Source organism: Ranitomeya variabilis, chromosome 1 (assembly GCF_051348905.1).
Source record: "Ranitomeya variabilis isolate aRanVar5 chromosome 1, aRanVar5.hap1, whole genome shotgun sequence".
In the NCBI taxonomy this organism is placed as follows: Eukaryota; Metazoa; Chordata; class Amphibia; order Anura; family Dendrobatidae; genus Ranitomeya; species Ranitomeya variabilis.
The window spans coordinates 783,535,331-783,561,612 of record NC_135232.1 but is presented as its reverse complement, the minus strand read 5'-3'; the positions used below and the strand labels follow the sequence as shown (position 1 = coordinate 783,561,612).

The window sequence follows — 26,282 nt, the reverse complement described above, 5'->3', positions numbered from 1 at the left end:
TTGTTTAATTTTGTAGATAAAAAGCAGATCACAGACATGGCACAAAACTAAAGTAATTGCAAATGGCAACTTTCTGGCTTTAAGAAACACTAAAAGAAATCAAGAACAAAGAATGTGGTTGTCAGTAATGGTTACTTTTGTTAACCAAGCATAAGGGAAAAATTATGGAATCACTCAATTCTGAGGAAAAAATTATGGAATCATGAAAAACAAACAAAGAAAAAAACACTCCAACACATCAATAGTATTTTGTTGCACCACCTCTGGCTTTTATAACAGCTTGCAGTCTCTGAGGCATGGACTTAATGAGTGTCAAACAGTACACTGTTTTTTGTCTTCTACAAAATTAAACAACTGAATGAACATCCTCCAAGGCCGGTGATTCCATAATTTTTGCCAGGGGTTGTATATATACAGCTTTGGCAAAAACTAAGAGACCACCACATCAAAACTCTGTCATGGGCAGCCCATTCTCCAGGCCTGAACCCTATTGAAAACCTCTGGAATGTCATCAAGAGGATGATGGATAGTCACAAGCCATCAAACAAAGAAGAACTGCTTACATTTTTGCGCCAGAAGCAGTGTGAAAGACTGGTGGAAATCATGCCAAGACGCATGACAGCTGTGATTAAAAATCATGGTTATTCCACAAAATAGACCTCTTCTTGAGTTAAAACATTAGTATTGTTGTTTCTAAATGATTATAAACTTGGTTTCTTTGCATTATTTGAGGTCTGAAAGCACTGTTTTTTTTAATTTTGACCGTTTTTCTTTGTAATAAAAAAAATTCTAAATTTATTGTTCGGAAATTCAGAGACATGTTGTCAAAAGTTTATGGAATAGAAGAGCAATTTACGTTTTAGTCAAAAATATACCTATAAAAAGAAGAATCAGACAAACTGTACATTTTCCAATGGTCTCTTAATTTTTGTCAGAGCTATATATATATATATATATATATATATATATATATATATATATATATATATATATACACATACACTACCGTTCAAAAGTTTAGGGTCACTTACAAATTTCCTTTTTTTTTAAGGAAAAGCACATTTTTTTCCAATGAAGCTAATATTAAATGATTCAGAAATACTCTATACATGGTTAATGTGGTAACTGACTATTTTAGCTGCAATCGTCTGGTTTGTAATGCAATACAAGTTTGTTAGTACAGCTGAAAACAGTTTGGCTGATTAGAGAACCTATAAACCTGACCTTCCTTTGAGCTAGTTGAGAATCTGGAGCATTACATTTGTTGGTTCCAATAAAGTCTCAAAATGGCCAGAAAATAAGAACTTTCATGTGAAACTCGACAGTCAATTCTTGTTCTTAGAAATGAAGGCTATTCCATGCGAGAAATTGCCAAGAAACTGAAGATTTCCTACAACGGTGTGTACTACTCCCCCTAAACAGAGTAGAAAGAGAAGTGGGAGGCCCCGCTGCACAACTGAGCAACAAGACAAGTACATTTGAGTCTGTAGTTTGAGAAATTTACGCCTCACGGGTCCTGAACTGGCAGCTTCATTAAATAGTACACACAAAGTGAAGATGTGATTCTGGGATGCTGGCCTTCAGGGCAGAGAGGCAAAGAAAAAGCCATATTTAAGACTGGCTAATAAAAGGAATAGATTAATATGGGCAAAAGAACACAGACATTGGACAGAGGAAGATTGGAAAAAAGTGTTATGGACAGATGAATCCAAGTTTGAGGTGTTTGGATCACACAGAAGAACCTTTGTGAGACACAGAACAACTGAAAAGATGCTGGAAGAATGTCTGAAGCCATCTGTCAAACATGGTTGAGGTATTGTGATGGTCTGGGGTTGCTTTGGTGCTGGTAAAGTGGGAGATTTGTACAAGGTAAAAAGGATTTTGAATAAGGAAGGCTATCACTGCATTTTGCGATGCCATGCCATACCCTGTGGACAGCGCTTGAGTGGAGCCAATTTCATCCTACAACAGGACAATGACCCAAAGCACACCTCTAAATTATGCAAGAACTATTTAGGGAAGAAGCAGGCAGCTGGTATTCTATCTGTAATGGAGTGGACAGCGCAGTCACCAGATCTCAACCCCATTGAGCTGTTGTGGGAGCAACTTGACCGTATGGTAGGCAAAAAGTACCCATCAAGCCAAACCAACTTGTGGGAGGGGCTTCTGGAAGCATGGGGTGAAATTTCTCCAGATTACCTCAGCAAATTAACTGCTAGAATGCCAAAGGTCTGCAACCATGGTTACAACATCTGCCCCCAGCCAGCCCAGAAAAGGTGCATCTGTAAGAAAGCTAAGGAGAGAGTTGTCTAAAGAGATTTTAAATAAAATTATAGACAAATGCAGCGCCCCAGAGTCCTGGTCGTTGCAGTACTGATGCTCCGCCGCTAAGGGGGGCTATGGTACGTCTGATGGCACTGAAGGGGTTCACCTGACCAGGTATCACAGACACCAATACACTTCACAGTCTGGCCTCCAGGGGGAGCTAAGGGTGCTATGTATTAGGCCACTCCTCACAATCTGGTAAAACTGGGGGATAGACAGGAAGTTAGACAGAAGCTGACTGGGAATCGAACAGGCAACATCCTGTGGCAGAGGGTGTTGCGGGGAGAGACTCAGGGGGGTCCCTGTCATGGGTGGGATCCTGACAGAGGCCTAGCGAACAGAGAGAACGTTACGGGACCGTGCCTGCACCTGATCGCGGCGGTACCCTAAGAAAGGATAAGAAGCGAGGTTTATTGTGCTGAGTGAGAAACGAGATCAACGCAACAAGGAGAAACACCAGTAGGAGTCGTGCTGTAAGACGAGGCAACATCCTACTGAGGCGCGCAGCCGGTGGCCGAAACGCCGAGGAAGTATAGAGCTCCAGGCCTAACTTCAAACCTACGGCAGGACAGTCAGCTATAGGCGGGCTGTCTCACACAAATCACCTATGAAGACACAGGGGGCAACAACAGGAGAAGGGCGACACTAGGGTCCAGGAAGAGCTCCAAGCCTACCCGTCATACGGGTGCGTCCTAGCCATATCATCTGGGGGACGAAGAAGAACATCAGAATCGAGTTGTGAGGGAACTTCAGAAACAGACACAACAGTTGTGGGGACGATCCCGTAAGCACAGCAGGGGAGGACCACAACACACAAGCGCTAGAAGGTAGGCACAGATTTCCACCTGCAAAGGGAACTCTGGAGGTGCGATCGGACCGGCCGGACTTGCGCAGCCCAGTTAACCGTATTCCGGACTGAGGATCCTGAAGCCTTCAGTAAAGAGGTAAAGAGACTGCAACCTGGTGTCCTCGTTATTTACTGCGACCTGCACCGTACCATAACATCACCCCCAAACCTCCACATTCATTGTACGCCCCTCAGCAGGGTCACGGGCCAGGTCTAGCCACCGTGACAACCCCAGAACAGAGACTCAGAGGCCCGGTACCGGGTACCCCTCGGCCCTGCGGCAGTGGGGGCGCTACAACTTGGCGTCACGAACAGGATCTACTTAAGCCTGAAGAATCAGGTCATGTGTGCCTTGGAACTGTGATTTATTGTGCTTGGACTGTGACTTATTGCAAAGACTGTGCGCTGCCATTTGCCGCCAAAAACTGCGGCCATTACAGCGCTGAGGAGAGCGCAGGAGAAGAAGAGGGGCGTGGAGTAGGCGTGAACCAGCTGAAGAGCGTGAAAGACAATGGCCGCCCAGTCCAAACATTTTTGCATCTTGAGGACGTGCCCGTCAACAGCCGAGGTCCGCCTTCTGATCCTCTTTGGAGAGTGGGGACCAGGGAGATGGGGCCGCCCACGAAAGAGACCGCGGGAAGAAGACACTGGAGAGGAAGCAAAGATGGCGACGCCGGGAGCACCGCGCGGGGACGACCCGACCCAGCATGAGGTTGCACCACCCGACACAGCCCCAGATGCGCCATCGTTGCAGGGACTGGCCCTTACGGAGCTACCAATGGGCAGACCCAACTGGCCGCCGTCTGAGGAGTGTGTGGCCGTAGCCGAGGCCCGGCAGATAGCACGTCGCCTTGAGGCCGACGCTCGTGTGACCGCTCGACTGGGCCAGCCTACGGAGGTCCGCCTAACTCCGGTGTCCCCTGCTTCCTCCATCCCGGTCGCGGCAGAGTGTGAGCTGCAGGCACAGGGCCTGAGGATCCTGCCGGAGGCAGAACACCTGCGGCGCCTGATGGCGGTATGGCGGAAGAGACCCCAACCTGCAGCCCAGGTCGACCTGACGAGTTGTGAGGAGGCTCCGCCGTCACACTGGGGTGTGGTGGTGTTCTTCAACTCCCGGGAAGGAAGGGGAGTCATCCAAGAAATTGGAGAGCCACTGCAGGTCCGTGTTGACCGGAAAGAAGTGGAGCCCTGCGGAGGAAGGTATGGCCGTGACCTGGAGCCCGGGGATGCAGTAACCTACACGCGATGGAGGAGGGAAACTGGCTGGATAGCTCGGGGCATCCAACGGTGCGTCGCACTCCAGGCTGCTGCCGGAACGTCAGAGGACGAGCCTCCTGCAGGGAAGGTGCCGGAACCTGCCCCCGCGGAACCCCAGGGAATCCAGGCCCACCGTGTGGCCACGGGTCATGCTCACCCACGAGCGAGGAGGGTGTCCCGATGAGGGATCCTATCGTTACTGGGACCGGTCTTTGCTACACCATCACGACCCGTTTGTCCGGTGAGGCCCGGGAGGAGGCCGCCTCCTGGCCAGCCAGAAACTGAGTAAGCAAGAATGCTTCATCGAATGTAAATAGCTATCTGTTTGTCCTCTTGCTGCTATAACCCGATCAGGGTAACTCTTAAAGGGATCCCTTTGTTTACCCGGGATCCCTTCTTCTGTTTTTTTGTTTTTGTTTCCTGTTTTACCATTGTTGAAAGAACTGCTGGATCATGAACACTGCATGATTACAAACTCCTTGTAAATAGTTTGCACCTTCTTAAAGGTGCCCTGTACTGGTTTTATAAAAGAAAGGACTCTTTGCGAAGAAACTGTTCCTGGAAGCAGTACCGGAGTCCTTGCTGCACACGGACTTGCAGCTTGAGAAGTTGCACTACCTCATAGAGACTTGGTCCCTTCTTAAAGGGGACGTTCATTGATAGCACTTAAAGAATGATGATGCTTTAAAAGAAAGTATTAATAATGTTTACGTATAAAAAAAAAAGGGTTGTATGTAGTGAGCTAGTTAATTGTGAGAAATGTTTAATGATGTTGCTAGAAGAATGAGGACAGGAAGTGAACCCAGACGGGGTTAATCGGTGAGTCCTCCTAGGAGCCATACAGAGATGGCTCGGTGATCCTGAACTGAGAGATGGAAGATAAGTTCTGTACTGTGTATAGTAGCAGAAAGGCAGTAGGCCTGGGCGGAAAGGGGCAGTCCTGCAACAGAACGAGAGGCAGTAGGCCTGGGGCAGATAGACAGGCGGTCCTGCAGATGTAAAGGTGGAAAATGAAGAAAAAGTTGATTAGCCTTATAATGTTTTATAAGAAGGTCTTTAGTGGATTCAGCGTGTACGTCCTTAAAGGCAATGTTAAATTATTGTTCAGAAATTGCACTAAGTAGAATACCCGGTTGGGTAAGAAAAGTTATTTCAAGTTACGTTCAAGTGTCCTCACCTCCCATAAAGGGAAGCCCTGTTCAAACTTGCTTATTGTTATTGCATTTCAAAATTGTATGTCTTTTGCTGACATGTATTGTTGTTTTCTTCCCAGTCCAGGAGTACTGGATTTAACCGGGGGGGAGTGCAGCGCCCCAGAGTCCTGGTCATTGCAGTACTGATGCTCCGCCGCTAAGGGGGGCTATGGTACGTCTGATGGCACTGAAGGGGTTCACCTGACCAGGTATCACAGACACCAATACACTTCACAGTCTGGCCTCCAGGGGGAGCTAAGGGTGCTATGTATTAGGCCACTCCTCACAATCTGGTAAAACTGGGGGATAGACAGGAAGTTAGACAGAAGCTGACTGGGAATCGAACAGGCAACATCCTGTGGCAGAGGGTGTTGCGGGGAGAGACTCAGGGGGGTCCCTGTCAGGGGTGGGATCCTGACAGAGGCCTAGCGAACAGAGAGAACGTTACGGGACCGCGCCTGCACCTGATCGCGGCGGTACCCTAAGAAAGGATAAGAAGCGAGGTTTATTGTGCTGAGTGAGAAACGAGATCAACGCAACAAGGAGAAACACCAGTAGGAGTCGTGCTGTAAGACGAGGCAACATCCTACTGAGGCGCGCAGCCGGTGGCCGGAACGCCGAGGAAGTATAGAGCTCCAGGCCTAACTTCAAACCTACGGCAGGACAGTCAGCTATAGGCGGGCTGTCTCACACAAATCACCTATGAAGACACAGGGGGCAACAACAGGAGAAGGGCGACACTAGGGTCCAGGAAGAGCTCCGAGCCTACCCGTCATACGGGTGCGTCCTAGCCATATCATCTGGGGGACGAAGAAGAACATCAGAATCGAGTTGTGAGGGAACTTCAGAAACAGACACAACAGTTGTGGGGACGATCCCGTAAGCACAGCAGGGGAGGACCACAATACACAAGCGCTAGAAGGTAGGCACAGATTTCCACCTGCAAAGGGAACTCTGGAGGTGCCATCGGACCGGCCGGACTTGCGCAGCCCGGTTAACCGTATTCCGGACTGAGGATCCTGAAGCCTTCAGTAAAGAGGTAAAGAGACTGCAACCTGGTGTCCTCGTTATTTACTGCGACCTGCACCGTACCATAACATCACCCCCAAACCTCCACATTCATTGTACGCCCCTCAGCAGGGTCACGGGCCAGGTCTAGCCACCGTGACAACCCCAGAACAGAGACTCAGAGGCCCGGTACCGGGTACCCCTCGGCCCTGCGGCAGTGGGGGCGCTACACAAACATGTTAAAGGTAAAGGCTAGAAGACCATCTCCATATAGCTTTTTGTTCCTTTTACTACAGCTGCATGTTATTCAAAAGTTTAAAGTCAATAGGGCTGTAGCCAACCTCTCATGTAGTCCTAAGTGGAAAATTGATGTCAAATTGAATAGCTTAATGATACAAATATTAAACAAAGAATCCAGAACAACCTACAAACAGACTAACCCCTTTACAACCTTGTGATTTTCTGTTTTCATTTTTCGCTCCCCTTCCTCCCAGAGCCATAACTTTGTTATTTTTCCATCAATATGGCCGTATGAAGCCTTGTTTACTGTGGGACATGTTGTACTTTTAAAAAAACACCACTGATTTTACCATATAGTGTACTGGAAAATGGGAAAAAAAATTCCAAGTGCGGTGAAATTGCAAAAAAAGTGTTTACCATGTTCACTAAATGCTAAAACTGATTTGCCAATAAGATTCCCCAGGTCAGTATAAGTACGTAGATACCAAACATGTATAGGTTCTTTTTTATTTAAGTAGTGAAAAAAAATCCAGTTTTTGGGATGTGGGGCTGGGTGATGGCTTAGGCTGGGTTCACGTTGCGTTAGGGGCAATGCGCTGATGGCATCCGTTACATAGCGGCACTAACGCTATGTAACGGATGCGTTAGCGCATCCATTAGCTGCCATTATGTAGCGCATCGCTAACGCATGTCATAATCGGCATGTGTTAGCAATGTGCCGTCATTCTGTGACGGACCCTCAGACGCGGTCTGCAGCGTTTTCGGGTCCGTCACCACTAGCACAGATGAAGCATCTGCGCTAGCGCGATCGCATAACGCGATCTTTAAAAGGCACTTGCGTTGCGCAGTCTGTTTAACGCATGCGTTGAACGGACTGCACTAAACGCAATGTGAACCTAGCCTTATTTTTTAAGACCTGAGCTGACGCTTTTATTGATACCATTTTGGGGAGGATACAATGTTTTTATCGCATTTTATTGCAATGTTGCAGCAACCAAAAACAGGAATTCTGGTATTTTTATTTTTTCTTATAGCGCCGTTTACCGATCTGAAAAATGTTCTTTATATTTTGATAGATTGGACATTTCTTAAGTTAGCGATACCAAAAGGTGGTGATTTATGTTTTTACATTTTTTCAAATTATTTTTAAAGCATTTTTTTTGCTTTCTTCAATAGCCCCCTTAGGAGACTTGAAGCTGCGATCATATGATTGCCTGTGCTACACATAGTAGGAATTCAGCCCTGCTATGTGTAGCATAAATCATGATCTCCTATGAATGCTGTCCTTCATGGGAGATTTACAATGAAAGGCATGTGGGTCTTCTGCCATGACAACCTATTGGTGCCCTGTGATTACGTGACAGGGGTGCCGATGTGCTTGTCTTATGATGTGCTTCCAGATTGCGCAAGTTAAATGCCACTGTCAGAGATTTAACTTGTTAACAGCCGCAGGTGTATCAGCTGTCATGTGCATCAAATGTAGGGAGATGATATTTGGTCGTAAAGGGGTTAAAGGTGAACTCCAAGGTCAATATACAGTACAGACCAAAAGTTTGGACACACCTTCTCATTTAAAGATTTTTCTGTATTTTCATGACTATAAAAATCGTACATTCACACTGAAGGCATCAAAACTATGAATTAACACATGTGGAATTATATACTTAACAAAAAAGTGTGAAACAACTCAAATTATGTCTTATATTCTAGGTTCTTCAAAGTGGCCACCTTTTGCTTTGATGACTGCTTTGCACACTCTTGGCATTCTCTTGATGAGCTTCAAGAGGTAGTCACCGGGAATGGTCTTCCAACAATCTTGAAGGAGTTCCCAAAGATGCTTAGCACTTGTTGGTCCTTTTGCCTTCACTCTGCGGTGCAGCTCACCCCAAACCATCTTGATTGGGTTCAGGTCTGGTGACTGTGGAGGCCAGGTCATCTGGCGTAGCACCCCATCACTCTCCTTCTTGGTCAAATAGCCCTTACACAGCCTGGAGGTGTGTTTGGGGTCATTGTCCTGTTGAAAAATAAATGATGGTCCAACTAAACGCAAACCGGATGGAATAGCATGCCGCTGCAAGATGCTGTTGTAGCCATGCTGGTTCAGTATGCCTTCAATTTTGAATAAATCCCCAACAGTGTCACCAGCAAAGCACCCCCACACCATCACACCTCCTCCTACATGCTTCACGGTGGGAAGCAGGCATGTAGAGTCCATCCGTTCACCTTTTCTGCGTCACACAAAGACACGGTGGTTGGAAGCAAAGATCTCAAATGTGGACTCATCAGAACAAAGCACAGATTTCCACTGGTCTAATGTCCATTCCTTGTGTTCTTTAGCCAAAACAAGTCTCTTCTGCTTGTTGCCTGTCCTTAGCAGTGGTTTCCTAGCAGCTATTTTACCATGAAGGCCTGCTGCACAAAGTCTCCTCTTAACAGTTGTTGTAGAGATGTGTCTGCTGCTAGAACTCTGTGTGGCATTGACCTGGTCTGAGGTCTCTAATCTGAGCTGCTGTTAACCCCGTCATGACCCAGCCTATTTTGACCTTAATGACCTGGCCGTTTTTTGCAATTCTGACCAGTGTCCCTTTATGAGGTAATAACTCAGGAACGCTTCAACGGATCCTAGCGGTTCTGAGACTGTTCTTTCGTGACATATTGGGCTTCACTATAGTGGTAAATTTAGGTCGATAATTTTTGCGTTTATTTGTGAAAAAAATGGAAATTAGGCAAAAATTTTGAAAATTTCATAATTTTCTAATTTTGAATTTTTATTCTGTTAAACGAGAGAGTTATGTGACACAAAGTAGTTAATAAATAACATTACCCACATGTCTACTTTACATCAGCACAATTTTGGAAACAACATTTTTTTTTGCTAGGAAGTTATAAGGGTTAAAATTTGACCAGCGATTTCTCATTTTTACAACGAAATTTACAAAACCATTTTTTTTAGGGACCACCTCACATTTGAAGTCAGTTTGAGGGGTCTATATGGCTGAAAATACCCAAAAGTGACACCATTCTAAAAACTGCACCCCTCAAGGTGCTCAAAACCACATTCAAGAAGTTTATTAACCCTTCAGGTGCTTCACAGCAGCAGAAGCAACATGGAAGGAAAAAATGAACATTTAACTTTTTAGTCACAAAAATGATCTTTTAGCAACAATTTTTTATTTTCCCTAGGGTAAAAAGAGAAACTGGACCCCAAAAGTTATTGTACAATTTGTCCTGAGTACGCTGATACCCCATATGTGGGGGGAACCACTGTTTGGGTGCATGACATGGCTCGGAAGGGAAGGAGCGCCATTTGACTTTTCCAATGAAAAATTGGCTCCAATCTTTAGCAGACACTATGTCGCGTTTGGAGAGCCCCTGTGTGCCTAAACATTGAAGCTCCCCCACAAGTGACCCCATTTTGGAAACTATACCCCCCAAGGAACTTATCAAGATGCATAGTGAGCACTTTGAACCCCCAGGTGATTCACAAATTGATCCGTAAAAATGAAAAAGTACTTTTTTTTCACAAAAAAATTCTTTTAGCCTCAATTTGTTAATTTCCACTTGAGCAACAGGATAAAATGGATCCCAAAAATTATTGGCCAATTTCTCCTGAGTACACTGATACCTCACATGTGGGGGTAAACCACTGTTTGGGCACACGGCAGGGCTCGGAAGGGAAGGAGCGCCATTTGACTTTTTGAATGAAAAATTTGCTCCAATCGTTAGCGGACACCATGTCGCGTTTGGAGAGCCCCTGTGTGCCTAAACATTGGAGCTCCTCCACATGTCACCCCATTTTGGAATCTAGACCTCCCGTGGAACTAATCTAGATGTGCGGTGACTACTTTAAACCCCCAAGTGCTTCACAGAAGTTTATAACGCAGAGCCGTGAAAATAAAAAATCATTTTTCTTTCCTCAAAAATGTTTTTTTTAGTCCGCTATATTTTATTTTCACAAGGGTAACTGGAGAAATTGGACCCCAAAAGTTGTTGTCCAGTTTGTCCTGAGTACACTGTTACCCCATATGTGGGGGGAACCACTGTTTGGGTACACGTCGGGGCTAGGAAGGGAAGTAGTGACGTTTTGAAATGCAGACTTTGATGGTCTGCGGGCATCACGTTGCATTTGTAGAGCCCCTGATGTGCCTAAACAGTATAAACTCCCCACAACTGACCCCATTTTGGAAACTAGACCCCCAAGGAACTTATCTAGATGTGTGGTGAGCACTTTGAACCCCCAAGTGCTTCACAGATGTTTACAACGCAGAGCCGTGAAAATAAAAAATTATTTTTCTTTCCTCAAAAATGATGTTTTAGCAAGCAATTTTTTATTTTTGCAAGGGTAACAGGAGAAATTGGACCCCAATAGTTGTTGCCCAGTTTGTCCTGAGTATGCTGGTACCCCATATGTGGGGGTAAACCACTGTTTCGGCGCACGTCAGGGCTCGGAAGGGAGGGAGCACCGTTTGACTTTTTGAACGCAAGATTGGCTGGAATCAATGGTGGTGCCATGTTGCGTTTGGAGACCCCTGATGTGCCTAAACAGTGGAAACCCCTCAATTCTAACTCCAACACTAACCCCAACACACCCCTAACCCTAATCCCAACTCTAGCCATAACCCTAATCACAACCCTATAACCCCAACACACCCCTAACCACAACCCTAATACCAACACACCCCTAACCCTAATCCCAACTCTAACCCAACCCTAACCACAACCCTAACCCCAACACACCCCTAACCACAACCCTAACCCCAACACACCCCTAACCATAACCCTAACCATAAGCCTAATCTTAACCCTATTTCCAACCCAAGCCCTAATTCCAACCCTAACTCTAATTCTAGCCCTAACCCTAAGGCTATGTGCCCACGTTGCGGATTCGTGTGAGATTTTTCCGCAGCATTTTTGAAAAATCCGCAGGTAAAAGGCACTGCGTTTTACCTGCAGATTTATAGCGGATTTCCAGTGTTTTTTGTGCGGATTTCACCTGCGGATTCCTATTGAGGAAGAGGTGTAAAACACTGCGGAATCCGCACAAAGAATTGACATGCTGCGGAAAATACAACGCAGCATTTCCGTGCAGTATTTTCCGCACCATGGGCACAGCGAATTTGATTTTCCATAGGTTTACATGGTACTGTAAACCTGATGGAAAACTGCTAAGAATCCGCAGCGGCCAATCCACCGCGGATCCGCAACCAAATCCGCACTGTGTGCAGATAGCCTAATTCTAAGGGTATGTACACACGCTGCCGATTTGGCTGCGGAACCGCAGCGTTTCCGCAGCTGCGGGTCTGCAGCGGTTTCCCATAAGTTTACAGTACAATGTAAACCTATGGGAAACGAAATCCGCAGTGCACATGCTGCGGAAAAAAACACGCGGAAATGCAGCGGTTTATATTCCGCAGCATGTCAATTCTTTGTGCGGATTCCGCTGCGGGTTTACACCTGCTCCAATAGAAAACTGCAGGTGAAAACCCGCAGCGGAAACCGCACTAGAAACCGTGATAAATCCGCAGTAAAAACCGCAGCGGTTTTGCACTGCGGATTTATCAAATCCGCTGCGTAAAATTCCGCAATGGAGTCCGCAGCGTGTGCACAAGCCCTTAGGGTATGTGCACATGCTGCGGAAAACGCTGCGGATCCACAGCGCTTCTGCAGCTGCGGGTCCACAGCAGTTTCCCATGAGTTTACTGTTCAATCTAAACCTATGGGAAACAAAAAACGCTGTGCACATGCTGCGGAAAAAACTGCGCGGAAACGCAGCAGTTTACATTCCGCAGCATGTCACTTCTTTCTGCGGATTCCGCAGCGGTTTTACAGCTGCTCCTATAGAAAACCGCAGTTGTAAAACCGCAGTGAAATACGCAGAAAAAACGCAGAAAAACCGTGGTAAATCCGCAATAAATCCGCAGCGGTTTTGCACTGCAGATTTATCAAATTCGCTGTTGAATAATCCGCAGAGGACAAGAGTATGTGTGCACTTAGCCTTACCCTAACCCTAATTCTAACCCTAGTCCTAACCCTAACCCTAGCCCTAACCCTAGTTCTAACCCTAGTTCTAACCCTAACCCTAGTGGAAAAATAAAAGTAAATATATTTTCTTCATTTTATTATTGTCCCTACCTATGGGGGTGATAAAGGGGGGGTTCATTTACTATTTTTTTTATTTTGATCACTGTGATAGGTTTTATCACAGTGATCAAAATGTACATGGAACGAATCTGCTGGCTGGCAGATTCGGCGGGTGCACTGCGCATGCGCCCGCCATTTTGCAAGATGGCGGCACCCATGGAACAGACGCACGGACATCGGGAGGCTCGGTAAGTATGAGGGGGGAGATCGAAGCACGGGGGGATCGGAGCATGGGGGGAGCAGACAGGAGGATGGGGGAACGGACAGGCGGACGAAGGGGAGCGGAGCACAGGATGGAGGACTGGTGAGGCGATCGGTGGCGGTGGGGTGGGGGGGCAGATCAGGGTTTCCAGCCATGGCCGATGATATTGCAGCATCCGCCATGGCTGGATTGTAATATTTCACCATTTTCATAGGTGAAATATTACAAATTGCTCTGATTGGCTGTTGCACTTTCAACAGCCAATCAGAGCGATCGTAGCCATGTGGGGGCAAAGCCACCCCCCCTGGGCTAAAGTACCACTCCCCCTGTCCCTGCAGATCAGGTGAAATTGGAGTTAACCCTTTCATCTGATCTGCAGGGACGCGATCCCTCCATGACGCCACATAGGCGTCACAGGTCGGATTGGCACCGACTTTCATGATGCCTACATGGCGTCACAGGTCGGGAAGGGGTTAACCTGCCATTTCTGATGCTGGTGACTCGGATGAACTTATCCTCAGAAGCAGAGGTGACTCTTGGTCTTCCTTTCCTGGGGCGGTCCTCACGTGAGCCAGTTTCCTTGTAGCGCTTGATGGTTTTTGCCATGGCACTTGGGGACACTTTCAAAGTTTGCCCAATTTTTCAGACTGACTGACTTTCATTTCTTAAAGTAATGATGGCCACTTGTTTTTCATTACTTAGCTGTTTTTTTCTTGCCATAATACAAATTCTAACAGTCTATTCAGTAGGACTATCAGCTGTGTATCCACCAGACTTCTGCAGAACACAACTGATGGTCCCAACCCCATTTATAAGGCAAGAAATCACACTTATTAAACCTGACAGGGCACACCTGTGAAGTGAAAACCATTCCCGGTGACTACCTCTTGAAGCTCATCCAGAGAATGCCAAGAGTGTGCAAAGCAGTAGTGTTGAGCATTCCGATACTGCAAAGATCGGGTATCGGCTGATATTCGCTGTATCAGAAGTCCGATACCGAGTTCCGATATTTTTGCGTTATCGGAAATCGGAATCGGGATCCATATTCATGTAAAAAATAAAGAATAAAAAATATGGATATACTCACCCACCGACGGACCCTGGCTCTCAGCGGTGCAACCGGCAGCCTCCGTTCCTAAGAATCCAGTGAGTGTAGAACCTGCGATGACGTCGCGGTCTTGTGATTGGTCGCGTGAACGCTCATGTGACCGCTCATGTGACCGCGACGTCATCGAAGGTCCTTCACTCACTGCATTCTTAGGAACGCTGAGAGCCGGGGGGCCGTCCGAGGGTGAGTATATCAATATTTTTTATTTTAATTCTTTATTTTTTACATGAATATGGATCCCAGGGCCTGAAGGAGAGTTTCCTCTCCTTCAGACCCTGGGAACCATCCAGGATCGCTCCCTATTACGTTCCGATATTTGTGTCCCATTGACTTGTATTGGTATCGGGTATCGGTATCGGCGATATCCGATATTTTTTGGATATCGGCCGATCCAATCCGATACCGATACTTTCAAATATCCGAAGGTATCGCTCAACACTACAAAGCAGTCATCAAAGCAAAAGGTGGCTACTTTGAATTACCTAGAACATAGGACATATTTTCAGTTGTTTCACACTTTTTGTTAAGTATATAATTCCACATGGGTTAATTCATAGTTTTGATACCTTCAGTGTGAATGTACAATTTTCATAGTCATGAAAATACAGAAAAATCTTTAAATGAGAAGGTGTGTCCAAACTTTTGGTCTGTACTGTACATAATAATAATCTTTATTTTTATATAGCGCTAACATTCCGCAGCGCTTTACAGTTTTGCACACATTATCATTGCTGTCCCTGATTGGGCTTACAATCTAAATTCTTTGGAATGTGGGAGGAAACCGGAGTACCCGGAGGAAACCCACACAAACACGGGGAGAACATACAAACTCCTTGCGGATGTTGTCATTGGTGGGATTTGAACCCAGGACTCCAGCGCTGCAAGGCTGCAGTGCTAACCACTGAGCCACCATGCCACCCGTCTTACATCAGCATAAGATTGCACCATCCTTCACAGATAAAAAGAACATTGTAGCTACTGTGGAGCATGGAGGAGGATTGGTTATGTTTCGGTGTAGCTTTGCTGCATCTGGCTCAGGGTGTCATAAATCTGAGCAGTGTACAATTGTGACAAATAGAAGCTACACTGTTGATTTAGAATCACCCAGCAACTATAGGGTTTAAAATGGTTTTTGTAGACAGGGAGTGTTCGCTCAGCCCCAGGGGATACTGGGAAAGTTGTTATTGTGTCATGGTGATCCAAAAATAAGGTGTGTTTTTGAGAGTCTCCTATCACACTGAAATCAGACAAGCTGTATGGACCAGTTCTTCCTGGAAGCAATTGCTGTAATCATAGAATCAGTCAGGACAGCCAGGAGCATCTTTATTACCTCAAGATAGAAGTGAGAGAGCTACAGCACCAGACTCATCCCCTTTCCCACCCTCACTGCATCAGCTAAGTACTAAGATTCTGCTTAGGTTAAGACACTGTGTTTGTGAAGAGAAGTTATCTGGAAAGAGATCTTCATACAGCTCTGGCAAAAATTAAGAGACCACTGCAAAATTTTCAGTTTCTCTGATTTTTCTCTTTATAGGTATATTTTTGAGTAAAATGTAAATTGTTCTTTTTGTCTATAAACTTCTGACAACATGTTTTCGAATTTCCGAGCAATTTTGTATTTTTTTCTGAAAAAGAGAAATGGTCAAAATTAAAAAGAATACAGTGCTTTCAGACCTCAATTAGTGCAAAGAAAACAAGTTCATAATCATTTAGAAACAACAATATTAATTTTTTAACTCATGAAGAGTTCAGAAATCAATATTTTTTGGAATAACCATGATTTTTAATCACAGCTTTCATGCGTCTTGGCATGCTTTCCACCAGTCTTTCACACTGCTTCTGGTGCTGCAAAAATGTAAGCAGTTCTTCTTTCTTTGATGGTTTGTGACTATCCATCATCCTCTTGATTACATTCCAGAGGTTTTCAATGGGGTTCAGGTCTGGAGATTGGACTGCCCATGACAGGGCTTTGATGTGGTGGTCTCTTAATTTTTGCCAGAGCTGTATGTGCTGATGAAGCATTACATGAAGAGAAGTGATTCTGTGTGATGAAAAGAAGCTTGAATAAAACCCTGTGATCAACTTCAGCTCAGAACTATATCATAGCTGTGTGCCTGTACACCGTTACCTCCCCTCTACTGTGAAAAATTATAATTAATGGTTGCCCTGGATTCCAAAAAGAACTTATGTTTTGCCTTCATATGCTGAGTGGCGTACATGCAACACAATGAAATCTCAAGACTATCCATGCATTCAAAGTCAAATGTACAGCCCAGCATCAGAAAGCTTGGTGTGATTCACAGGTCCATTAGGATAATGATCCAAAACACATGGCTAAAAACATCCAACAATGGCTATGAGCAAAGCATTGGACTCTTCTGAAGTGGCTTCTATGAGCCCTGATCTAAATCTTATTGAACATCTGCGGAAAAAGATGAAACATGCAGTCTGGAGAAAACACTAAACCTGAGACATCTGAAGCAGTTTCCTCTCGAGAGGGCCAGAATACTGTGGACAGGTGCAGAAGTCTTAGGGTTACAGACATAGTTTGCTTGCAGTGATTGCCCAAAAAGTTGTGCAACAAATATTAAGTTATGGCTATCATCAATTTTGTCCAGGCCAATTTAATTAATTAGCTTTTTTTTTTACATTTTTCTGTTGAATCAAAATTAAAAAACAATGTCATTAGTTGATATTAAGTAAGTTTCAATTTACTTTTGTCAGCTATTTCAGTGACCATTGTGGGTTTTCCTACTTTAACAGCTGCGTACCAACAATTTTGTCCACATCTGTATTACCACCATATTATTCCATATAAAAAGCTATTACTCAGGGCCACCATCAGGGCATTACTGACCTTACTGGCGTATGGGGCCCGGCGAGCAGAGGGGGCTCGGCCCGGGCATCAGTGGCAGGTTTCTGCCTGTTCACTAACTGAACGTGCATCCTATAGTTAAAATCTATATTGCCATGCGGGAAGGCTTCCCACACAGCAACAGTTAGCAGCCTCCAGCCAATCACAGGCCAGCAGCTGACATTAGCCCGTACATCGCTGGCGTATGACATCACTGCTATATGCTGGCACATCTGTTCCTCACATGAATCGAGAAGAGAAGACACCACTGGATCTCGGCCAGGAAGAGTCGGGTACAGTGCAACAAATTGGCGCATCTTTGGATGTGCCAATTGTGGGGCGGCTGCGGGATGCTCTTTTTAGGCTGATGAGAGCCAAAATCCATGGGCCTTGCCAGCCTGAGAATACCAGGCCACAGCTGCCTGCTTTCTCCTTTCCTGGTTAACAAAAATAAGGGGACCCCATGCTATTTTTTTTGAGGGGATCCCACTATTTTTGCTAACCATCCAAGGTAAGCAGACTGCTGCGGCCTGGTATTATCAGGCTGATAAGGTTCATGGGTACTGTATCCTTACCAGCCTGAAATACCAGTCCCAGTAGTCTGCTTCACTCTGGCTGGTTGACAAATATAGGGGGACCTCAAGCTATTTTTTTGGAGGGGATCCCACTATTTTTGCTGATCATCCAATGTAAGCAGATTGCCGCGGCATGTTATTATCAGGCTGGTAAGTTTAATAGATATTGGATCCTTACCAGCCTAAAATACCAGTCACAATACTCTGCTTTACTCTGGCTGGTTGACAAATATAGGGGGACCCCAAGTTATTTTTTTTTGGAGGGGATCCACTTTTTTTTCCTAACCATCCAAGGTAAACAGACTGCTGGGGTCTTGTATTATCAGGCTGGTAAGGTTCATGGATATTGAATCACTGCCAGCCTGAAATACCAGTCCCAGTAGTCTGCCTTACTCTGGCTGGTTGACAAATATAGTGGGACCCCACACTACTTTTTTTAAAGCTATTATTTATTTATTAAAAAAGGAGTGGACCTCTCCTTGTGCTTTCCTCCACTTCCTGTGTTGTGTACTTCTGGCTGTGTCACAAGATTCACCATGATGTTCCAGCACTTAATATGCATATGTAACTAGGAAGCAGGGTCAGTGTTTGGGGCAGGCAGACAAGGCAGCTGTCTGGGGTCCCTACCCACAAAGGGGGCCCCATGTGTCTGCAGCCCCTTTATGAAGTGCCCAGAGAGTGTACAGCATTACTTACAGTGAATAATGCTGTGCATCCTTTGCAGTCCTTGATTGTCTCTCCCAAACCTCTCCAATCCCCCCTCTCTCTCCCCTGCATTGTTAGGTTAGACGTTGAGAGTGAGGGGGAAGGGCACAGCACAGCAGAGGTCAGACTTGGGGCAGGACAATGTCTGCAGCCCAGTGTGTGTCACGTCCTCATCATGGCTGTTCCTACATCACTGTCCTGAGATCTGCACAAGTGACATCAGGACCTGGTAAGTATACATATACACTACGGTTCCAAAGTTTAGGGTCATCCAGACAATTTTGTGTTTTCCATGAAAACTCTTACTTTCATTAATCAAATGAGTTGCCAAATTAATTTAAAATCTAGTCCAGACATTGACAAGGTTGGTAAAAAATATTTTTATTTGAAATAATAATTTTCTCCTTCAAACTTTGCTTTCGTCAAAGAATGTTCCCTTTGCAGCAATTACAGCATTGCAGACCTTTGACATTCTAGCAGTTAATTTGCTGAGGTAATCTGGAGAAATTTCACCCCATGTTTCCAGAAGCCAATCCTACAAGTTGGTTTGGCTTGATGGGCACTTTTTGTGTACCATACGGTCAAGCTGCTCCCTCAATAGTCCAATGGGGTTGAGATCTGGTGTTTGCGCTGGCCACTCCATTACAGATAGAATATCAGCTGCCTGCTTCTTTCCTAAATAGTTCTTGCATAATTTGGAGGTGTGCTTTGGGTCATTGTCCTGTTGTAGGATGAAATTGACTCCCATCAAGCACTGTCCACAGGGTATGGCATGGCATTGCAAAATGGAGTGAGAGCCTTCCTTTTTCAAAACTCATTATACCTTGTACAAATCTCCCACTTTACCAGCACCAAAGCAACCCCAGACCATCACATTACCTCCACTATGCTTGACAGATAGCGTCAGACACTCTTTCAGCATCTTTTCAGTTGTTCTGCATCTCGCAAATGTTCTTCTGTGAGATCCAAACACCTCAAACTTAGATTCATCTGTCCATAACACTTTTTTCCAATCTTCCTTTGTCCAATGTCTGTGTTCTTTTGCTCATATTAATATTTTCCTTTTATTATCCAGTCTCAGATATGGCTTTTTCTTTGCCACACTGCCCTGAAGGCCAGCATCCCGGAGTCACCTCTTCACTGTAGACATTGACACTGACGTTTTGTGTGTACTATTTAATGAAACTGCCAGTTGAGGATCTGTGAGGCATCAATTTCTCAAACTACAGACTCTAATTTACTTGTCTTGTTGCTCAGTTGTGCAGCGGGCCTCCCACTTCTCTTTCTACTCTGGTTAGAACCTGTTTGTGCTCTCCTCTGAAGGGAGTAGTACACACCGTTGTAGGAAATCTTCAGTTTCTTGGTAATTTCTCGCATGGAATAGCCTTCATTTCTAAGAACAAGAATTGACTGTCGAGTTTCACATGAAAGTTCTTTTTTTCTGGCCATTTTGAGAGTTTAATGGAATGAACAAATGTAATGCTCCAGATTCTCAACTAGCTCAAAGGAAGGTCAGGTTTATAGGTTCTCTAATCAGCCAAACTGTTTTCAGCTGTGCTAATATACTTGCACAAGTGTTTTCAAGGGTATTCTAATCATCCATTAGCCTACACAGTTAGCAAACACAAAGTACCCGAAGAAAACTGGAGTGATGGTTGTTGGAAATGGGCCTCTATACACCTATGAAGATACCAGACGTTTGCAGCTAGAATAGTCATTTACCACATTAACAATGTATAGAGTGTATTTCTGAATCATTTAATGTTAGCTTCATTGGAAAAAACTGTGCTTTTCTTTCAAAAATAAGGAAATTTCTTAGTGACCCTAAACTTTGAAACGGTAATGTATATGTATATCTGTGTGTGTACATGGGTAGTATACAGTGTGTCTGTGTATGTGTATATAGTATGTGTGTGCATATATAAAAAACTGTATATAGTATGATTCTGTGGTGCATTTGTGTGTGTATATACATGCATGTATATACAGTATATAGTATGTGTGTCTGTGTATATTATATATGTATACTGCATGTGTGCAGTATATTGTGAAATATATGTATAAAGTGTATATGTATGTGAGTATACTGTATATACTGTATATAAACTGAATGTTCTGTGTGTATACACCTTTTATTTGCCCTTGACTGTATGTCTGTATACTGTATATACAATATGTACTGTAGTGTATGTATTTATATTTATAAAGTATATATAATATGTGTACATGTATAGTGTATATCTGTGCATATGTGCTGCATATATAGTTCTTTAACTCTAGTGTCACCATAATAGGGATCAGCAGTTTATGTCTAAGGCCTGTGTTTTACATTAGTGCATGTTCACACTGTCTTTCTTTACTGCACCATCTGGGTTTTGCCTGAATTCCCTATAGAGCCATAGATTGCAATGACAGGAGTGGAGTTCACGTGAATTCCACAGGTGATGTTTTTTTTTTCTGAACGTGTCCGTCTGTCCCAACAGCTACAGAAAAGTGGACACTTTTAGATGAAAAAACAGAAACAGACTCTGAGGGTAGGTGCACACGGTCAGTAAACATTGTGGGTTGGACGTTGCGTACTTGTGCAGCGTCCAGATGTTACAGCTTACAGTAGTGGATGGGATCTCAAGAAACCCCATGCCCACTATGCATCCATAGATGCCCGCGGCTCACCCGCAGAGACGGACATGTGGCACGTCTTTCCAGATCGCAGCATGTCTATTTCTCTTGCGGAGATGCGAGATAAATATCACCCGTACACTGTATTGGATGCAGTGAATCCACACGGTTCCGTGACCACAGAGGAGTGACCTGCGTTCAATAGCCGGTAGCAGACATGTGCTACATCCAAAGCGCTGCCAATTCCTGACCGTGTGCACATACATGAAGAAAATAAATCAGTCAATTTCAGAATAAAAAATCAAATTCCTTTGACCTTTGCTCGTGTCAGTGCAGTCTTTGGCCCCGTCGGGGATTAATGTGAATCCTATTTTAGGGGGATTCAGGCAGAGCCCCTGGACGCACTGCAGAAGCTCAGTGTGAACAGGGCTTAATATCCTATTGGATGGAATAGTGCAGTCTACTATACTATTCTGCGCTGTCCCAGTACAGCAAACACGGACAGCGGCCAGAAGACACGTTTTTTTTAATTAATCTCTTGCTGTCGTCTTTCAGCATTTCAGCAGCGTTTTTTTCCCTATTCAAATGAATGGGAAACAAAAATGCAATTGAAAAGGCTGCAAAAAGCAGAATATTTCCTGCCAATATTGAGATCAGTTCACAGCAAAAATGGTGCGTGTGAACAGTGTCTACAGGGGTTTTCTGAGAATGTAAAAATACCGTAATTAGTATGAAATGATAAATCCCCCGTGGCTCCAGCACCGATGCTCTGGGGGTCTCTGCTAGTCTCAGCACTGGGCTGCAGTGGTCTCATGACTCCGGGGGGTCTCTGCCAGTCTCAGCACTGGGCTGCAGGGGTCTTGTGGCTTCGCCTTATATTATAGCAGCAAAGTGAATAATAACCATCAGGGACCCCGAACCATCGGCCTCGGAGCCAGAGGGGACTTAGCAGAGTAGTTTGGAGTAGGGTTGAGCGACTTTTGCTTTTTTAGGATCGAGTCGGGTTTCGTGAAACCCGATTGTCTCGAAAGTCGGATCGTGTGAAATCGGCCGATTATTGTGAAAAGTCGGGGGGCCGACCGAAACACGAAACCCAATGCAAGTCAATGGGGATTGATTTTTTTTTTCTCTCTCTCTCTCTCTCTCTCCGTCCCTGCAAAATTTGTGTTTCACTGTGGGAATCGCTATATCCCAAACGTTGAGATGGCGCTTTTACCCCTTGTGACGCCGCACAAAGCGAGCCGGAACCCATGTCATCACGCTGCACACACTCCTTCATTGGCTGAAAAAAATGGCGGGGAAAGCGTCATACGAAATGCGACTTTGGCGCGAAAATCGCCGACCGTGTGGCCGATCCCACGCTGGGGTCGGGTCGAGTTTCACGAAACCCGACTTTGCCAAAAGTCGGCAACTTTTGAAAATGACCGATCCGTTTCGCTCAACCCTAGTTTGGAGTAACATTTTTTTATGGCTTTTTATTCTGCTGTCTGTGAAGTAGGATGTACAAAAAGATGACAATTCTATTAATGTTTTCTATTATTTGACTGTATGGCCCCTTCACAGGACCTATCATGTTTTCACGGATGCCATGTGTGCCCTATTTAACCTACGGTGCTGTGCTCATGTCCATGTTTTCCCAGCAGCACAGATGACAAGAGCCAATACAAGTCTATGGGTCCGTGTATACATGCCGTCCGTGTGCCATACGTGTGCCGTATGTGTGCCGTCTGTGTTTAACATGGAAAGTATGTGAGAAGCTTTGTAATTTCATTTCCAGTATCCATACTGGAAAAAAACAGATGGCACATGGACGACATACTTTGAACTCTGATAGGAAGATAATGTGGTTTTACCGCATCTAATGAAAGTGTATGGGTAATTTACGCAGCAGAGACTGAGCGTCTCCGCTACATAAATTGACATGCTGCTCCATGGGTGAGCTGCGGGCATCGGTGCTCGCATAGTGGGCATGGGATTTCTTGAAATCCCATCCACTATGCTGTAACAGCTGTTGCAGGTTAAACGATGCGGATGTACACAGCATCCAACCCGCAGCATTTACTGACTGTGTGCACATACCCCAATATATTTGCAAATATATCTGCAAACAGAAAATCATTTTTTTCCTTCCCAGAAGCCAACTTTCAATTAGCTTTATTTCAAGTGACAAAAAAAACGCATGCAATGAAAAAATGCATCAAAAACGCGTGCGGAAAAAACACATCAAAAGCGCATGTAATAAACGCATCAAAAATACAGATGACCTACCAGTGACCTCAGATGCAGATTTGGTACAGATATCACCTGCGTCAAATCCTGAGCAAATACTGAGCAATTCCTGAATGTGTGCACATACCCTCGCTGATTTTTTTTAGTTTAAAGGGAATATGTCAGCACATTTGAGCTATCTAAGGCTAGTTTCACACTAGCGTTTGGCAGGGCTGTGGAGGAAAGCCTTCGTCCTCCGTGAAGCCCCGCCCACTGCCAAGCCTCTTCCTTCAGCTCCACCTATGTCTGCATGCATCCTGCGTACCCTATCTTTAACATTGGGTATGCAGGCCATGCAGATGTATACGGATGCCTCTGTAGCGCCCCCACTGCCGCAGGGCCGAGGGGTACCCGGTACCGGGCCTCTGAGTCTCTGCTCTGGGGCTGTCACGGTGGCTAGACCCGGTCCGTGACCCTGCTGAGGGGCGCCCAATGAAAGGAGTGGATGGTGGTGGTAGTGCGGTGCAGTGCTGGTCACAGTAAATAACGAGGACACCAGGTTGCAGTCTCTTTACCTCTTTACTGAAGGCTCCAGGATCCTCAGTCCGGAATACGGTTAACCAGGCTGCGCAAGTCCGGCCGGTCCGATGGCACCTCCGGAGTTCCCTTTGCAGGTGGAAATCTGTGCCTACCTTCTAGCGCTTGTGTGTTGTGGTCCTCCCCTGCTGTGCTTACGGGATAGTCCCCACAACTGTTGTGTCTGTTTCTGAAGTTCCCTCACAACTCGATTCTGATGTTCTTCTTCGTCCCCCAGGTGATATGGCTAGGACGCACCCGTATGACGGGTAGGCTCGGAGCTCTTCCTGGACCCTAGTGTCGCCCTTCTCCTGTTGTTGCCCCCTATGTCTTCGTAGGTGATTTGTGTGAGACAGCCCGCCTATAGCTGACTGTCCTGCCGTAGGTTTGAAGTATTGCTTGGAGCCTAGTACTTCCTCGGCGTTCCGGCCACCGGCTACGCGCCTTAGTAGGATGTTGCCTCGTCTTACAGCACGACTCCTACTGGTATTTCTCCTTGTTGCGTTGATCTCGTTTCTCACTCAGCACAATAAACCTCGCTTCTTGTCCTTTCTTAGGGCACCGCCGCTATCTCGTGCAGGCGCGGTCCCGTAACGTTCTCTCAGTTCGCTAGGTCTCTGCCAGGATCCCACCCCTGACAGGGACCCCCCTGAGTCTCTCCCCGCAACACCCTCTGCCACAGGATGTTGCCTGTTCGATTCCCAGTCAGCTTCTCCCTAACTTCCTATCCAACCCCCAGTTTTACCAGATTGTGAGGAGTGGCCTAATACATAGTACCCTTAGCTCCCCCTGGAGGCCATACTGTGAAGTGTATTGGTGTCTGTGATACCTGGTCAGGTGAACCCCTTCAGTGCCATCAGACGTACCATAGCCCCCCTTAGCGGCGGAGCATCAGTACTGCAATGACCAGGACTCTGGGGCGCTGCACCTCCGCATGTGTTGTCTTGACGCTGCGCTGACCTGCGTCAAACGCAACATGTTGGATTTTGTTGCGGTCTGTGCAGCTTCAAAACAACGCATGCGGAGGCATCCGCATACATCCGAATGGCCTGCATACGCAATATTAAAGATAGGGTACGCAGGACGCATGCAGACATAGGCAGGGCTAAAGGAAGAGGTACAGCAGTGGGCAGGGCTTCACAGAGGAAGAAGGCTTTCGTCTGCAGCCCTGCCGAATGCTAGTGTGAAGGTGAAGCTAGCCTAACCTATTAGTATGTGCATACAAGTTATAGAATGCTGAATGTCTCATATCAGATGCCTTGTGGAAAAGTCAGCTTTTATCCCTTTATGTAAAGGAGTTCTCCCAGGCTATGGTGAGGATGTTGCCCGAAAGATAATGCTGTCTCTTTATTATCCTAACTTTCTCCTCCCTCATCACTCTGTCCCTGTGACGTCAGGTGCGCGGCCGGAAATCCTGAGCCTGCGTATTCCGACTTCTGACGCTCCTCTTCAGTGTTCCTCCCATGTTAACAGTTAAGAGAGGTCAAATGTGGTGATAGATTCCCTTTAAACTGAATACCCCTCCGATTGGCACTGTATCGCTGATTCAGGAACAATTTTCTTCTACGACTTGCCCCTTTTTTGATTGGCCATCATCATAGAAGAGCAAAAGTAAACACCCACAGAGAGGTTCTGTGGTATACGCCCAATTATTTGAAAACAATAACCAGGGGGTATAACTTCATGATGTATATGCCTTTTGATCTGTGAACAGATTGGTATAGAAGCTGAGCAGAATGAGATATGGTTTTGTAAGGTTCAGTGTAAATTTTATTTTGCTCAATCTCTGGTGTTTGTATGAATAGGACTTCTCACTGGACTCATATGCATACAGAAAAGATACCATTTTCAACATGACAATGTTCCATTTAACCAAGAACTAGCAGGGATTCCCCCCAGTGAATACTGTCATTTATTAGACCTCTTTTAAATAGCGTATTAGTGTTTAGGTAAGAGGAAAAATATGCACACTTACTTATTAATAGTCCGGCTGTGAGACTGATGGCCGTGCCTCCAAGAAATATTGAGGCCAATATCCATTTGCAGCATCGTGTGTGTATGAAATTCACCTTGTCCACATCTAACACAGGCAGTGTATCATCACATTGCTGGACTGCCATTGTAACAAAAGAGCTGTAGAGAGTAGACAAGTGTCATGCCACTTTCACAATTTGAGAATAATGCCTCCCCCACAAAAAATTGTAGTGCATTATGGTCAGCAGTATAGAGATGCACTTTTCATGAAGGCATTATCACAAAAACTTTCCATTTCACACACATAAAGGGATCCTGTCACCTCCAGAAAATATTTATTTGCAGATATGGTGCTAATCTGTAAATAATTAGCATTTAAATCAAAAGAAGAAAATTAAGTTGTATTTTCCCTGCAGACACTCGCTTTCAGTAATTGGGTGGGTGCAGGAA

General features: G+C 45.3%; 1 protein-coding gene across 1 annotated transcript in view; it reads right to left on the bottom strand.

Moving 5' to 3' along the window:
- Nucleotides 1-26,282, bottom strand: part of TMPRSS9 (transmembrane serine protease 9) — a 346,177-nt gene that overhangs the window by 151,175 nt on the left and 168,720 nt on the right. The window contains exon 2 of the mRNA XM_077272649.1: nucleotides 25,834-25,991. Within this exon, the coding sequence (XP_077128764.1) occupies nucleotides 25,834-25,978 (145 nt within the window). The 5' untranslated portion in view covers nucleotides 25,979-25,991. The remainder of the gene's footprint in view (nucleotides 1-25,833; nucleotides 25,992-26,282) is intronic.